Raw genomic sequence first — 18,599 nt, 5'->3', positions numbered from 1 at the left:
ACCCTAGCCCCTTCTAGCATATTGCAATTTCAAAGCAAGAACCTAACCTATCCTTATAAAACATTATTAAATATAACCAAAATGAAACCTTACCCTTAACCCTTAAGATGTGGCAACCTTGCAATGCGTGAAAGAGATAGCGTCATCTGCTTTGTTGAATGATACACAATGATAGCAACACCATTGCAAATCTCACATTGCCATTATAACGTGGACCTCACTATAGATACTCAAAGAATACTTTTGAATAACTATGTGATAACTGTGACCGTTGCTGGCCGTTACTCTGTATCTGAGACAGAGAAGCTGCAGTTTGTTCAGTTTTGTACAGTCACTGTCAAAAGTGAATATAAGATATTCTGGCAAAGAGACAACATTGCAAAGCGAGAGAGAGATAGTGATATCTGTTTTGTTGTATGATAGAAAAGGACAGCAACAGTATTGGCAATCGTACACTGCCATTATAATGTGGACCTCACTATAATAGCCAAGTTTCCATACTATATGTATACTGTTGCGTCACAGCTTTGGCGAATCAGTTTCAGTTCCACAGAATGCCAGTCACAGCTCAGTAACAGTTATCACAGTGAACGGAGCTGCTCTAACAAATACGTCAATTAACAGCGCATGCGCATACTTCTCTATGCTAGAGGAACATTCCTACAGCGAGACGCGCGTCTTTGTAGAACCTCTGATTTCATTTTTTTGTTATTGTTATTGTTCATCCTTCAGTTCTTGATTCTTGTTTGGTTAGCAATCTGTTGCAGCGTTGCAGGTTAAAATGGAAAACATTGGCTTGGAAGAGGAAACATTTACTATTATTACAAGTGGGTAGACTAATAATTTAAAGTTAGTAAAATTTTCTTATCCGATTATATTTTGTTAATTATAAATATTTATCCATAACAAACAGGTAGCGTATTTTCAATGAAGACTTGGGCAACCCTTCCTCCTTTCAAACATTACCCAGCCAGCTCTTCGTTAGTTGTTGAAAATTCAACGAAATTTTTAGTTAAAGTGCGGTATTAAGTATTAGAGTTATCAGCTCTTATTATTTTTTTATGATATAGGAAGCAAAATAATACGCGCTAGTCTTTCACATTTTCAAATAGAAGTTGCAGTACCTATTGTAGTAGCTATAGACTACCCATTTGGTACAGGTACAGAACGGACGCATCAGGTACGGTATTTTCTTTTTAAATTTTCTTTTGTCTGTCTGCATGTAACGCATTTACAGCCAAACGAGTTGTAAGTATTCTATGAAATTTGGCAGTTTTTTCATTATGACAAATATTGCAATCAGGGATATTCTCTTTCTACACAAGATAACAAAGAGATAGATACGGTACCATTTCCTAGTCTATACTTTCAAGGATTATTGAGATGCACGGTTTTCTTAAGGTGCGTACAGATATACGCACCTCGAACATGAGCAATTCACTTTTAATATTTTATTTTTATTTATTTTATTCAATTCTTCACGTAAAAATCACAAAAGCAGAGCTAGGCTCTAGTGATGTGTGAAATGTCATTTAATTATTCAAAATGGGAAAAAGAAAGAGAAAAAAAAACATGAATGTGGATCACTTATAAACCCACTGTCATACCCCAACCCAAGGCAAACCAACTATTACATAAATAGAACACTAGCAGTGACCATACTATATTGGCAAATCATGTAGAGGCTATCTTCTCAAAAAATTCCTCAACTTTATAGGGACACATACCTATGAGAATGGTTTTTAATTTTTTCTTAAATAAACCAGGAGTAGCACTTTCCTTTACTATCTGTGGTAGGACATTGTAAACCTTGATGCCCATGTAATAAGGGCCCTTCTCCAAGAGAGTCAGCCTGTGCTCTGGATACCTGAGTCCCCTGAATTGCGTGTTATATAAATGCGCCACTTGTCTCTCCTGGAAACGGTCCTTATTTCTAAAAACAAATAGAGCTAACTCTAAGACATAAACTGCCGGTGCTGTAAGGAGGGAGTGTTCTCTAAATATGGGTCTGCAAGAACACCTGTCTGTCAGGCCGAATATTCGCCTCAAAGCTTTTTTTTGAGTCCTGAAAATAGATTCAAATTCTGTTGTTCTGCCCCAAAAAATGATACCAAAGCGTAGATGGGATGCAAAATAAGCATGATACACAATTAACGCTGTACTTGCACCTGCAACCCTAGAGATCACACCCACCGCAAATGTTGCTCTACTCAGCTTCCTTAACAGTTCAGAAGAGTGAGACTTCCACTTCATATCACTATCCAAGAACAATCCCAGAAAAGTGGTTCCATCAGAGGGCTTCAAGGTGGTATCTGAGTCTAGTTTAACATGAAACGTTCCCTGGGCATTTCGAGCATGAAAAGGCACCAATTTGGTTTTACTAGGGTTCAATGACAAACCATTATAGTTGAACCACTCATTAAGCTCATTCAAACAAGTTTTTGCTCCCTCAATCAAAGAATCAACATTTCCACCCTTAATGAGAGCTGTTGTATCATCAGCAAATAGAGTTAGATCATAATTAACAAACTTTGAGATATCATTTACATATACCAGATAGAGCAATGGTCCCAAAATAGATCCCTGTGGAATACCCCGATTCATTGCCAACCAAGTAGAGTTGAAAACCATTCCATCAGCAACAACTGAAACCCTATGGTATCCACCCCGCAAGAATGATTGAAGCCACAAAAATTCAACTCCCCTCACACCATAGTGCCACAACTTGGACAAAAGCAGGTCATGATCCACGCAATCATAGGCCTTGGACAGATCGCAAAAGATACCAAGTACCTTCTGCGATCCATCCAAAGCACTAAGAGCCTCCTTATTCAATCCAAACACAGCATTGTCAATACCTCTACCCCTCCTGAATCCAAACTGGGAATCACAGAAAAGATTATTTCTCTCAAAATAGGAATTCAACTGAATATGAACTGCTCTCTCAAATATTTTTGAAAATACCGTTCCCAGAGAAATTGGCCTGAAGTTTGACATTTCCTGTGAATCACCCTTCTTATACAGTGGCTTTATGGATGAGAATTTTAGTAAATCTGGGAATTCCCCCCTTCCAAACGACAAATTATACATGTGAGAGAGGTTTTGAAATAAGCTGAGCAGTTCGCTTCAAAATAAATGTTGGAATTTCATCCCACCCTGATGATCTGCTATTTTTTAAACCATTGATAATATTGAGTACCTCATCACATGCTATTTCTTTGAAATGGAAAGCTGATTTAGGCTTATTATGGGGAGCATCAAAGGTCCTCTCATATCTCCTTCCACCAGCCGAATTCCTTGAAGACAAGTTTATATATCCTTCAGCAACTGTATTAAAATACTTATTGAAGGAATTGGCCACCTGTTGTGGATCAGAGATCAAGCTGGAGCCCATCCTGAGTACCGGACAAGGACCTGCAGTTTTATTATTACCAAGTGTATTTTTAATAACCCTCCAAGTTGTCTTTGTTACATTGCTGGAAGAAGTAATGCAGTGAGATAGGAATTTCCTTTTTGCCAATCTTATAACATTTCTCAGAATTAGTTTATATTTTTTGAAATATTCCATAGTGGTAGGGTTAGGATTGCAATGCAACATCTCAAGAATTTCCCTTTTGCGTTTACATGATACCTTAATACCTTTAGTCAGCCATCCCCTACAAGCTCTGTCACCAGTGTTCACCTTGAATGTTTTCAATGGAAAAGACTCCAAGAAACATTGTCTATAACTATGAAAAAACCTGCCAAAACCCTCCAAACAGGAAGTGGCTCTCAAACAACTCTCCCAAGTCTCCCTTTCCAACCGTGAGGTAAAATTTTTAATAGCAGGTTCTGGAAAATATCTTTTACTTACATAAGATCCTTTAATTTTCAAAGCAGCTTCAGAAACCTGAAAGAACAATGCATGATGGTCTGACAGCCCAATATCCAGAGTAGTACAGTTCTCAGGAACTTTTTGATATTATTGGACTTTTGATCCAATATATTAATATTAAAGTCGCCACAAACAAATATACTTTTCTTTATTGACTCAAGACGTAATCTTTTAAAAAGCAATTCAAGACTTAATAAAAATTCCTTGAATGAAGCATTGGGTGGCCTATAGATTGAAACGATAACATTCCCCCTTCCTTTTTGAAAACAATCATCCCTCAACTCCACTGCCGAAATCTCAAGCAAACACTCCACTGACAAACCGCCAATATCATCTCTCCCTAGATAAGAAATTTCATCTCTGAGTAGAACTGCAACTCCTCCTCTAGCCTTATTTTTCCTACAAAAAATAGACCTCAAGGAATAGCCAGTGAGAGAGTTTAGGATACCTGAATTTGCCGCCTCCAGCCAATGCTCACTCAAACAGATTGCCAATGGTCTAAGCTTATATGTTTCAAAGGTAGCCTCTATTTCATCAATTTTCCCTGCAAACCCCTGGATATTCAAACACATAACATATGACCTGTCGAGTCCATTCAGATCCATAATCTCACCTTGTTCCACCCTTGACCCATTACTTTCATCTATTAAGGACTCTTGCTCTGTTAAATCTACACAATTATTTACCTCTGTCATAAATTCACCTCTTTTTTAGAAGTGTTGTCTATATTCCTCTTCTGAACATTATCTTTATTCATGTCATTTATTTGCCTTGATAAAAAATATTTTTTATCATAGTTGTCATGACTAATCAGTTTAAATCAATCAGGTCACATGTCTCAACAGATTGAATATTGTGTGAAGGTTGTATAGTGTCTTTAAATGCAATTACATTATTCTTTTTCTGCTTGTAAAGACTGCCGTTTTCATGTGTCTGTTCTATCTGCTCTCTTTTTCCTGTTATGATACCCGCTATCAATTTGCATACTGTTTTCTTTCCCAACCTGTTCATATGAAGGCCATGCCGTGTATGCTTAGTCGGTTCAAGCATCCAGAGATCGACAATTTTAACGTTACTCACATACTGAATTTTTCGGATGGCTCTATTCAGTTTAGTAATCATCAAATTTATGTGTGAGTTAGCAAATAAGTCGTACCTGTAAGGAATAGTAGTAATAATTAAATTTCTATTAGCATGTTCCTCCATAACCCTGACCAGCCACCTCAGATACACCGTAATATGATTCTCAGAAAAATCATCAGTGACACTATTTGTACCTCCTATTATAATCGTCCATTCATTTTCCCTATTAGGACTAGTTTTTATCTGAGAATCGTTCAATATAGATTGACATATTTTTTCAATAGGAGCTCCAGGAGCTACAAATGAGGTGCAAGTAATGTTTGAGGGCAAGGCCTGATCCAGCAACTCACGGACTCCCCTCCCATGACTATCCGACCATATGTTAATCTTCACTTCATCAGATCTCCTAAGATTGCTCATACTACTTCTGCATGAAAATTCATCTGTGGAATTCATTTGGATCGGTTTCATTTCTTTGAATAGAGCGATATCATTTGCTAGATCACTAATTGTTCGCTGAAGACAACAATTTGTCTCCTCTGTTCTGAGTAGCTGTTGGCGACTCTCCAACAGATCTCTCTGTAGAGCCATAATATCTTCTTGAAACCTATCGTTAACATTTTTTAAATAATCAACAGATTTGCGATGCAGATTCAATAATGATTCAATAGTTGAGGAGTCTTCCACCCCAGTGGATAGCGACTTGGTCCGTTTCTCACTCTCGCTGTCCTCTTTCAAATGCGAGTCATATACAACATCAGAGGAACCATCAGTCTGTGATGCGATATCTATCATGTGCTTAGAGTTGCTGTTACAATTTCCATCACACTTCCTATTTGTAGTAGCTTCCTCCCTTTCCATCAATTGCTGCTCTAGTTCTACTGCTCTATCTGTCAACGCATTTTTCATGTATTCTAGTTCAGCCACTCTTTGCCTAAGATATTTATTTTCCTCTGAAATAGATTTATATTTTGGAGTTTCTGGTGTAAATGTTACATAAGGCGAGAGTAGTGAAGTGAGTGAGGACGGGCCTGTCGAATTTGCATCATCACTATCAACATTTTCTTCTTGTACGTCTAACACCCGTTTAGTTGCTGGTGGATCATGATTGTGTTTACCTGGCTCTCCCACCACTACTTTAGATTTAATAGAGTCAGTTCGAATGCAGCTTGAGCAGTATTTATTAGTACAACGCCATACAATTTCCCCTGAGCGCTGTTTGACTGCCCTACTGTACCCGAAATCTTCAAATACAATTCCTGGCTGCCCTTTAGCAGTCTTTATAAGTTCAAGTGCCATTATTATCGTATGCTAAGACTATTACACTTGAACAGAGAGAATATTGCAACTCATAAACACAATTCTTACAGCAATAATATTCAAATGCAACTCAATACCAGTAAGAAACAATACGACTAGACAGATACATCAACACCAATTTATTTGCTAAAATATTAAATGTGATGGAACTACTCTAAATATAGAAGTTAGTATTGAAAGAAAAATGAATGTCCCAGGTATCAATAGTTTTTAAATTATCTATTTCATTTTGATTATTACATCCGATTGATAATTTTTATTTTATTTTATTATTATTTTTTTTTAAATAGGTTTTAACTGAAAGAGGAGATTTAGATGTTAATTATTATGATACTAATATATTATGATACTGTTTATTTTTTATTATTCTTTTTTTAAGCAGAAAAATTTAAAGTTATTGCTGTTGAATGAATGAAAAGGAGATAGCGGTTATCTGACTCGAACAAAAACCAGTCTTATCTTCACGATAACTTCACTTGTGCATCAAACCCTGACAACGGCTTTCAGACTCTCTCCGTTCCCAACTCCGCTCCACCAATAACCGGAAAAAATAGTTATTTCAATTATAACAATCAGGCAAAAAATAATGCGAAATGGATTAATGTTGGTCGTGCCCTGTCATGGCCCAGGCCACGAGCAACTGCCGCAAGATGCGATGTTTACATATATTCCACAAAGCAGCTCGCCAATTCAACATCCATTTCGGCCTGTACAATATCTGTTTAACGTGAAAAATAGCGATGAGAAGACAAATTACGAAGTTTATTACAGAAAATGGTTGAAACGGAATTTGGTTCTGGAAAGGAGTGATCTGAATCTATCACAATGGTCTGACACGTTCAAATTGTTGAGAACGTTTAAAAAGGTTTTGATTATTCAAATTTATTGTTGAAATAAAGTAATTCTATTTATTAATTGTACTAGTTATTTGATAAAAATAGAAGTTTCAATAGATATTTGAACTTCACTGAGTAAATTTAGATTGATATAATAAACGTGGATTTACAATGAATAAAATGTACTTTGCCAACTTCTGTCGTGAATGAAAAGGAAATGGTTGATCAATTCTTGATTAAATATGGAATTAATTTATTTTATACTATATTCTTATTATTTTTACTATATCTATTGATAAAACAGAGAATGAAAAATACTATTAGTAAGAAACTACTGAAGTTACCTTTAAATTACCTTTAATTTAAACTACTGATTCAGAATTTGATGCAGTGAGAGGTTGAGGTATTAGTATAAAAAAAATATTAATTAATGATAATATTATTAAAGAGGTTACTTACTGAATGATGTTATTAAAGTTATTTTTTAAATGTAATGGCGTGCAAAAATTGAGATATTATGTTACTGTAATAGTTATGAAACGAAAATCTACGTTAATTTCTGAAAAGCAATAAATGAATGGAAACAGGTTATCTTATCTGAGCTGCTCCAAAACACAACCGTCCGCTACCACTGCTACAACTCAACTCCGCTGTACTATAATCAGCTGACTATATCTGTATTTTTACAGAAACGGTATAAGATAATATATAGATATAAAAAACTTGGCATCAGCTGATTAAAAGTGAATTGCTCATGTTCGTGGCGCGTAAATCTGTATGCACCTTTATAGTCTCTGGGAAGCTTTAAAAAACAAACAAACATAGTCAGGTTTCGCATAGGCCTTAAGGTGTGTACAGATATACACGCCGCGAACATGAGCAATTAACTTTTTATCAGCTGACTATATCTGTATTTTTACAGAAACAGTAAGATACAGATATAAAAAGCTTGGCATCAGCTGATTAAAAGTGAATTGCTCATGTTCGCCGTGCATAAATCTATACGCACCCTAAGGCTAGGGCCACACAAGCGCACATAGTGCGTCCATTGCAACTTACTTTTTGTGGCTGTCGCCAATGACACCACACAAGCGTTGAGTGTGTTGCATCATCGTCAGTTGGCTTTATGCAATTGAACCAGACGAAGCAATAACTTTTGCATGTCTCGACGTGCGTTGAAGCATTTCTGCGCAGTTCAAAAATCACCATCTCTTATGACTTCCGTTACTTGATACGCACGTACCTCGTGTGTTGTCACCAATTCACTTCTATGTATTTCTACAACGGACGTCAAAAAGTAAGTTGCAACGGACGCACTTTGTGTGCTCGTGTGGCCCTAGCCTAATATGGAGGAAAAAACGTGATTTCGGTTGCAAACCATACTTTTCTCTCTCTCTTTCCAATGATGCTCCAGCCATGGAAAATAGTCTTCAACTACATGTCATTTTGAAGCTTTGGGAATATTCTACTACAGTCTCAGTAATAGTGGGCTATGTCCACTGTGAATACATTTACAGGGCAAAAAGTAAAATTTCGCCCACAAAGAATGTATGTTCCAAGTTTTAGAAATTATATAAATCATGGAAAGAGTGATTAAAATAAGATCAATCTCCAGAATATTATATTTCGGGTAGTTATGAACACTTTGGTAATATCTCTCACTATAACTGTAAAGAAGTCGATAATAATTTATCAGTTATTACAGCCATCTTGAATTTATCAATTATGAAACATACGTTCATTGCTTTCTCATCAATATTCATATTTGGCTAGTTGTAACGAAGAGATTGAGACCATTTGCAAGTCTTTCTCATGAAGTAGTCTAGTCATGAAAAAATCCATTAATAGTTCAGTTTTAATGTTAGTTACTTGGCTCAGACATCATAAAAAACCATAACTCCAGAACAAAAGATGATAAAAACTTGAAATAAACGATAATTGGCAACAATAAATTCAATTCCAAAGATCTTTTGTCTTGCACATTATTTCCAAAAATCGAATTTGAAAGTAGTTATCCAGAAAAAATATTCCTGAAAAATGAAATGTTTTTGAAAAAGTACATTTTTGTTGGTTAAAATCATGTTTTAGGCGGAAATGTGATTAACAAATTTTGTAGAATAGTTCATATTGATTCAATTTGCGTTTACTAGAGGTCTCTATAATTGATAACCATTCTATGACAGTCTCAATGAATGCTTGATCTGCCATTTTTAATCGCAGCCCAGTCGTGACCCCCAAATGCGCATCAAGTGGTTCAGATATCCTGAGGTACCCTAGAATCAGAATATTTGAGTCTGTTTCCATCTTCAAGAAGTGCCCACGAAATCCGGTTACTTTCTATGCATATCCTTCCAGATATTTCATGAATCCTGCAATGTTTTAAAATAAGGTTGGAATTTGGTAACTGAACGGCTGTTATAATATTTTTTCACTTGCTTACACTTAGGGTCGGTTTCCGAGCTCGGGATTTAGCCAAGTCCTAGACTATAAACAGCTGGAGTCAGAAAATTGTCTTTCCAAAATGGGGTGTAGTTGCAGCTTTTATAACAGTGGTTATAGTTTTTATTTTTTCATTTCTATAATTGGAAATAGTATTGCGCTAGAGCTCATGGAGAACAGACGTATAGTGGAGTAGTAATAGTGTAGTGTAGAAGTAGTGAGTCAGCAGTTTGTTTGCTATTAAAAGTGGAACAAAAATATTGCATCCAGTATCGGTTGTCAACCGCGGTATTTTATGCAAGCAAAGCAACCTGCTTTTCGCGGCAGTAATATAGCTCCATTGGCGTTTCCATCTTCATGAGTGTTGATTAAAAGTGATTTTTGAAATGTATGGTAGCGAAATCGCACTATGTCCGACTTAGTGAAGCCATCTAGTTTCCCTGCATTAGAGCAAGAAGAAAAGGAAGCCACTAACAAGAATAATAAAATCACTCCCGTGGAAAAATCAATCAGTGAGGAGGAGAGGAAGAAGAAAGAAATGTTTGAAACCCAACGATGCTCTACCAAAATGTATTCATTGTGGTGAAGCACATCCAGCCAGCTATCAAGGTTGCACTGTTGCAATTGAATTGCAAAAAATCAGGAATTCTACTAAAACAAAAACTATTGCAGATTCACGAAAGAAAATCATTCAAAATATCCCACCAAAAATCACGGAAAATGCAGAAGCTCACAATCTAAACAATGGTAGTGCAGTTAAGAAATTGACTTTCACCCAGATTGTCTCAAAAGAAAATAGATCAAAATTGGAATAGCCAAAAAGTGAAGTAGAAGAAGGAACCAATAATATTTTGCAGCTAATCTTGGCGAAACTGGATAGACAAGAGCAAATAATCACCTCACTACAATCTAAATTTCAGAAGTTAGAACAGAGTAAACTACTGAAATTCAAATGATTCATTTACTAAAAATAATGGAATGGAACGCGAATGGATTGTTACTATGGCAACAGGAGTTAGAAGCAGTTCTAGACATAGAAAAAATAGATATATGTCTTATATCTGAAACTCACTTTACAAATCAATCGTTTATCAAATTCAAAGTTTCAAAGGCTTTAAGATCTATCATGCTTTACATCCCAGCAATGTCGCGAGGGGTGGGAGTGCCATCATCATCAGATACAATCTACATCATGAAGAAGTGAAACATGAAAGTGATAGAATTCAATTGATAGGTGTAGCAGTTCAAGCAGTAAATTATCACTTAGCTGTTGCAGCTATTTACTGTCCTCCCAGATATTCCATCAGAAGAGAGGAGTATTTGACATTGCTTGATATGTTAGGAGAAAAATTCATTCTTGGTGGTGATATCAATGCAAAGCACGTGCATTGGGGATCGCGCTTAACAACTCACAAGGGAAGACAGCTCTTCGAAGCAATGAAAGAGATGAGGTGCGAAGCTCTTTCAACTGGTAAACCAACCTACTAGCCCACCGATACGAGGAAAATCCCAGATCTCATAGATTTCTTCCTGACAAAAAATATATCAGTTACTTATTTGTATTTAGAGGATAGTTTCGACCTTAATTCCGACCACTCACCCATCATTATGACTCTGAGTGATTCAATTCTAAGGAAGGAAAATACTTGTCCAGCGTTAGTAAATAGCCGCACTGATTGGGATGGCTTCCAACAGATGCTGGAGGAAAGAATAGAATTGAACTCACCATTAAGGAACGAAGAACATATTGATCAGGAGTTGGAGAAGTTTGTGACTGATATCCAACAGGCAGCATGGTGTAATACCCCACAAATCAGAAGAAGAACCACTGGAAATAATCATCCTGTGGAAATCAGAGAATTGATTATTGAAAAACGAAGAGCTAGAAGGAGATGGCAGCAATCACGTTCCCCCCAAGACAAAAGAGCTTTGAACAATCTAACTCAAGAACTAAGGAGAGAGATTCAATGTATCAAGGATGAATAAATTAATAGTTACTTGAGAAACTTGACAGCAGAATGCAGTACGGACTAATCACTCTGGAAGGCAGCTAAAAAATAAAACGAATCATTCAACAATCTCCTCCTCTCAGAAAGCAGGACAGACAATGGGCAAGGAGTAGTGATGAAAAGGCACAGACATTTGCGGATCATATTGTAAACGTTTTCCAGCCAATCAACTCAGGTGAAGAGGAAACTTTAGAAGCGGATGAGAATATCTTACAGCCGAATCAAGAAATAATGCTTGTCACTGTAGAAGAAGTGAAAAGAGAAATCTGAATAACAAAAAAAACAGTGGATTTGACATGATAACCGGCTCAGTCCTCAAACACCTACCAAGGAAAGCAATTGTGAAATTAACAAACATTTTGAATGCTTCTTTCAGACTAAAATTCGTACCAGGAATATGGAAAGTAGCAGAGGTTATAATGCTACTGAAGCCAGGTAAAGAGCCACATGAAGTATCATCATATAGGCCAATATCATTGTTACCGGTCCTATCCAAGTTGTTTGAAAGGATTTTACTGAGTAGGCTAAAACCAATAATTGAGAGACAGCACTTAATTCCAAATCACCAATTTGTGGCTTCAGAGTGAAACACTCAACAATAGATCAAGTGCATCGGATTATAAATGTAATAGATAAGTGCTTAGAAGAGAAAAAAGTTTGTTCAGCAGCTTTCCTTGATATAGGGCAAGCTTTTGATAAAGTATGGCATGAAGGTCTCATTTTCAAGCTCAAAAAAGTGCTACCAATGCAATATACATATATATTACAATCCTATCTGACTGAAAGATAATTTAGGGTCAGGCATGAAAGTTCATATTCTGATTTGAAGGAAATGAAAGCAGGAGTTCCTCAAGGCAGTGTTCTGGGACTAGTTCTTTACCTACTCTATACCAGCGATATTTCCAGCCTTGATTAGAATACTACAGCAACATTTGCAGATGACACAGCCATATTATCAGTAGACAGTAATATTCATATTGTAACAGAGAAACTACAGAGATATATAAACAAAATTCAAGATTGGACTAGAAAGTGGAGAATGAAATTGAATGAAACAAAGTCGATTCACATCAATATTACCAATAAGAAGGACCTGCCCATACCAATAACTATCAACAACCAAGTTGTACCATATGCTAATGATGCCAAGTATCTAGGTATGACCTTGGACGCAAAGCTTCGCTGGAAGGCCCATGTCAAGAAGAAGAGAGAAGAGCTTGGAATCAAATATAAGAAGCTGTATTGGCTGATCAAAAGAAACTCCATCCTTTCAATCCGAAACAAAGTACTTCTGTACAAACAGATATTAAAGCCAGTATGGATGTATGGTATACAACTTTGGGGGTGTACCAAAGACAGCAACATCAATGTCATACAAAGTTTTCAAAACAAAGTGCTAAGGAACATTGTGGATGCTCCTTGGTATGTCAGGAACAGCGATCTTCATAGAGACCTGCACATCGACCTGGTGTCCACCGAGATCCAGAGGCATGATGAGAGACACGAGGGGTGACTGCACCAACATGACAACTTCAAGGCGATCCAGCTGCTAGACAATGGAGGGCTGGTGCAGAGGCTCAAAAGGAGGAAACCATTTGAACTAGTGTAGTGCTTGTTCAAGTAGTGTCCAGTGAATGAGCAGAGCAGTGATTGAGTGAATCTAGCTTCTATAGTGCAGTCAATAAGTGTACATATTAATTAAACAATAGCAGTAGAGTTCCTAATGAAAAATTCACTGTTCAATTTTTCAAGTAGTAATTTAGGATAGAAAAAAATTAGCTCATTAGTCTTTAGACTAGATGGCTATAGTATTGACCAATAGAAAAAAAATTGTAAACATTTTTCCTTGACAAAATTAGACTTTCTCAAATAATTCAAAATAGCTGAAACTTTACACTATTTTCTCTTTATTTTATTTGCGTTAAATTTTCTAGTTTTTCGAAATTTAATTCAAACGTGACTATGACAATGACTGCGACTACGCCCCGTTTTGGAAAGCCAATTTTCTGACTCCAGCTGTTTAAAGTCTAGGACTTTTCTAAATCCCGAGCTCGGAAACCGGCCCTTAGTGATGTAAAATATCTGGGAATTTAAGATTGAGGAAATATTCCCAGGGAACTTAAGGGAAATATTCCCAAAAATCATAAATTCCCGGGAATTTATGGGAACTTGAGGAAATTTATTATATCTTTCATCTAAAATTACCAAAAAATACGTTTTCTGTTACACAAGGTTTCAATCACCTGTTATACAACAGATTTATGTAAGAAATATAAGGTTGAATAACTTGAAATTTTTAATAAGTTTTAAGAAAAGTGTAATAATTTCAAGTTCATAGACTGATCATTTTCATGAAAGGAAGGAGAAATGAGCACTCAATAAAATTTTCTAAATCACAAATTAATTTTACCACTATTATCATGCTACTTTGTCTTACTCATGTTGAATCAGATTTTTTTATTTAATAATAAATGCCTTTAGATCAGGTAAACAAAGTCAATAAATTATTGAGTGTAATTTCACTTTGATTGCATGATTCTATTCAATTTCTCCGCACAAAAATAATTCAACCCCTGAATATAAAGATTAGAGTACAATATAATTAATCCAAAAACTAGAAATGATAAAATACAGCCAAAAGCCTAAAACAAGAACATACTTGAATTTAATTCAATATAAGAAAGGAAATAATTACACAGCTCACAGCCTTTCAAGAGTCATTAAGGCTCACTTAACTTGTAATAAGATACTAGTCCAGGCAACGAATGCTCAAAAAACGGTACCTATAGAAGGAAAAGTTTGTAACCCAATTTTTGACCTCGCAGTCCTTTTAAGGATAGCGAGGTGGTAAACATTCCAAAAGTCTTCACTCCTACCCTATGTCCAAGGGGTTGGGGGTGGTTTGAAAATACTATATTTTGGTTTTAAGAATATATTTCGAACAATAGGCTATGTGGCTTTCGAACATTTTTGTTGAACACAAAATTGAAGCTTACAAGTGTAATTTTCAACATTTTTCCATATCTCTCATAGTTTTCTAGATATGAGCTCTCTCGAAAGTATCACCATTTTGAAGAAAATCCCTTCCGGCTCCGATATTGGAGAATATACATAACAGTTCGTTGACTGTCAGTATTCCTCATTAATAGCATCAATGCTCCCCATTCAAACAATTCTGACACATTGATGTGAATCTTACTATAATTTGGCTACTTTAGATCACAATAATAATATATTATGAAGATAATAATATAATAAGTAATGTTGATGATCGCTACTGTTTCAATTTCAATCATGTTTGACATTTTTGCTTTTGATGCCAGCTGTTATTATTATGTGAAATAAGCTCTCATTGAATGAAATCATAATCATTGAAGTCAATTATACTAAGAAATCAATTTCTGTTTGAATATGTGTTTGTGGATATGTATGTATGTCGGATGGATTATTGGTCCCTCAAGTAGCAGCTGATCAGAAAAAAGTTTTCCATAGCCTGTTGAAAACGTAAGAGAGTGTGAGCAAATGAAAAATATTATAATAGCTGTAGTTGAGTTACCAATTTTGGCAACCTTATTTTAAAACATTGCAGTATTCGTGGAACATCTGGAAAAATAGATTCAGAAAAGGACTGGATGATAGCAAAAGAAATTTAAAATCGATCTCTCCAAACATATGGTAGTTGAATGTATTGTTCATTGTGAGGTGATGAACCCTGTGGGGTCAAAAATAATATGTTTCAAACTTTTCCCTTTAAAATCTTTCATTGACCACAAGTATTTTAAAAGACAATGAGTGAGTGAGCAAAAACAGGCTCAAAGAAAGATGATTCATCTATACTTATAAAATTAATCTCACTGACTCACTCACTCACTCACTCACTCACTGATCACGATCTCTGGAAAACTACAGGATGGATTGCAACAAAGCTTGGAATATAGCTTCCTCATACGTCCTAGGAGCTCACTAAGAAATCTTTTGGTAATATTTCAACTCTAAGGGTGTAAAGTTCGACTTTTAGCATGTATATTCTTCTTCTCCCAAACTCTTAATTATAATTGAAATGTCCATATCATATGTTATTACAGAACAATAATCTAGAGAGAGTACATCTTCAAAACAGTTGTTGACTATCTGGCAACTAAATTAATAATTTTGTCAGGTAGGCGGCATTAAGTTGAGATGACTTCATTAGGTTGGCACCAAGTTGAAGAACTAATTAAAATGCATTTATCGAGAACAAATTGATTGAGCACTGCTGCTTCAATCGGAGCTATACCTTTGAGTATAGATAATTTTTATTTTTCATAAAACAAACTTTTATGTCTGGAGTTGCTTCAATCAATTCATCCTATTCTACCAAGACTATTTTTTTTGTATATCTGGCATCACGAAAACGAATTAAATTTTAATAATTCAGTATGATATATGGAGGGTATTTTTAAAACTTCAAAAGTGTCCGTTGTGGAATCTATTTGCAAAGAATGAGGAAATTCGGCCAAAATATAACTTGGGCGAAAGAAAGGGGTTATTTATTAAAACGGCAAAATAGCTGTTGTTGCTTTTCCTAATGTAAAAAAAATAACTTCCATGGAAGTAAGGCGCTTTTCCCATGAATCAATTAGTCTCAAACATTGATTGTTTTACCAAAGAAAATAGAAGGTAGCTTTCGATAAAAATATTGGAGAATATGCATAATAGTTCGTTGACTGTCAGTATTCCTCATTAATAGCATCAATGCTCCCCATTCAAACAATTCTGACACATTGATGTGAATCTTACTATAATTTGGCTACTTTAGATCATAATAATATTATATTATGAAGATAATAATATAATAAATAATGTTGATGATCGCTACTGTTTCAATTTCAATCATGTTTGACATTTTTGCTTTTGATGCCAGCTGTTATTATTATGTGAAATAAGCTCTCATTGAATGAAATCATAATCATTGAAGTCAATTATACTAAGAAATCAATTTCTGTTTGAGTATGTGTGTTTGTGGATATGTATGTATGTCGGATGGATCTCGAAAACAGCTCTAACGATTTTGATTAAATCAAGAATATAGTGGGTTTGCGATAAAAAACATTATTTTGGAACAGGTCTTAACTCTGGGAAAATTCGCTGAAGTTCCTTAAGAAAGGATTATTTTTGCATCAAGTAGCAGCTGATCAGAAAAAAGTTTTCCATAGTCTGTTGAAAACGTAAGTGAGTGTGAGCAAATGAAAAATATTATAATAGCTGTAGTTGAGTTACCAATTTTGGCAACCCTATTTTAAAACATTTAAATATTCATGGAACATCTGGAAAAATAGATTCAGAAAAGGACCGGATGATAGCAAAAGAAATTTAAAATCGATCTCTCCAAACATATGGTAGTTGAATGTGAGGTGATAGAAATGCGACTAATTTCTTCAGCTTCTGTTGTATTGGATCCTCTGTTGCTCTATGTTCGTACGCAGCCATGGCCTTGAGAGAGCCAGTAGCACTGTCTGTTAATCCATTCTCCGGACTAAATACCACGAGAACCGATCAGAGAAGTCTTCTATTAAAAAAACCCTGCTCTGATTAATTCTCATGAAATTTAATCCTGATTTAACAGGCTTTTGTGCTACTGGGCCTGATATTTTCATGTTTCAAAATCAGCTGAAAACTAAATGGAAAAAACATAATATTCTATCAGCTGCTCCTATTTCGTTCATGATGTCATTGCATGGCACAAGACAAACCTATTGATAGATCACAAGTGAATACTAAAGTTGTAAATTTAGATAGAAATTGAGTTACATGTTATTTTACATCCAAATTTTCATCCCTAAGCTTTTGGGCTCAAGCTAAGATCAAAGAAAGAAATCATATAATAGTAGTCAATTATCAGAGTGATTGAATACACTCTATTCAGATTTATGCAAATTCACTTCAAAATGATCCCACTTCAATATTTATTATAAGATCAAAGAAAGAAATCATATAATAGTAGTCAATTATCAGAGTGATTGAATACACTCTATTCAGATTTATGCAAATTCACTTCAAAATGATCCCACTTCAATATTTATTATAGTAAAGTTTAGGACATGAGAAATCAGCCACAATATGTTATACTAACTATTATGAATGCACTCTTATGTATGAATGGACTTTCATGGAAGAAAGAATCAGTGGATTGGCTGCTTTTACACTTTTGGATAAGTGAAACGAAAAGTAAGCGACAGGCTATGCCAAAAATTCCAGAATTCACAAGATAGGCTACCAGAGTCATCAAATTTCGAATCAACTTGATTTGGAATTTAATGTTCAATTGCATCAAGCAAAAACAAAAATAACATGATCACTGCTTATTTGATAACTGTCAATGGGAAATATTAATTACCAATGAATAAAGTCGAGGTCAACTCTTAAGCCCTGCCCAATATTCTACAAAATTGGCTGCAATTAGACTACTCTTCTACAGAGCACTTCCAACACATTAATTTATTTATTATTCGAATGATTTGACTCAATCATTTTCATGCCAAGTTGTGGCGTAATCTCAAAAACGATTTTAACAATTTTGGTAGGATTAAGATTATAAATGTTTCACAAAAATAATTTTATCTTTCAATTCCCGTAGCGAAGCACGGATGCCCTGCTAGTTGATTATATTAATGTAAAATGTGGCTGAGCTTGATCAATATCAAATAGAATGATAATTTATTGACTATATTAAAAATGTAAAATATGAGTGATATTGATCAATTTGAATAGTTTTTGAGCAATTTTATAAATTCCCCTAAGTTCCCAAAAATTCTCACAATTTCTTGGCCTTGGAAACATTTCCAAATCATGAGTCCCTTCTCTCTGGGAATATTCCCGATCCACATCACTACTCACACTCTCTTTCTCTCGTTTTCAACAGACTATGGAAAACTCTCTTGCTGATTTTATTTTCAATCTCCAATTGTTTTTTTAATGTGAGATTATTGATACTGATGGGCACGCATCATAATGTCATGTCTGCAAAACAAAATATTGAAACCATATAGACCTTATATG

The 18,599-nt window shown here is 35.3% G+C and overlaps 1 protein-coding gene across 4 annotated transcripts in view; it reads left to right on the top strand.

Moving 5' to 3' along the window:
* Positions 1–714: 714 nt before the first annotated feature.
* The window catches only part of LOC111058374 (zinc finger protein 337), a 30,770-nt gene continuing 12,885 nt past the window's right edge, over positions 715–18,599 (top strand). For 2 of the 4 annotated variants that reach the window (XM_039430697.1, XM_039430700.1), the window contains exon 1: positions 715–827. Coding sequence is in view for 1 of the 4 variants with exons in the window: in XM_039430700.1 (XP_039286634.1) it covers positions 782–827 (46 nt within the window). In the remaining 3 variants the exon portion in view is untranslated. The other 2 variants (XM_039430698.1, XM_039430699.1) reach the window with 2 other exon arrangements.

The sequence above is a fragment of the Nilaparvata lugens genome, chromosome 6 (assembly GCF_014356525.2).
Source record: "Nilaparvata lugens isolate BPH chromosome 6, ASM1435652v1, whole genome shotgun sequence".
NCBI classification, from domain to species: domain Eukaryota; kingdom Metazoa; phylum Arthropoda; class Insecta; order Hemiptera; family Delphacidae; genus Nilaparvata; species Nilaparvata lugens.
Note: the sequence above shows the minus strand (reverse complement) of the source record. Positions and strands in the feature narration are given on the sequence as shown.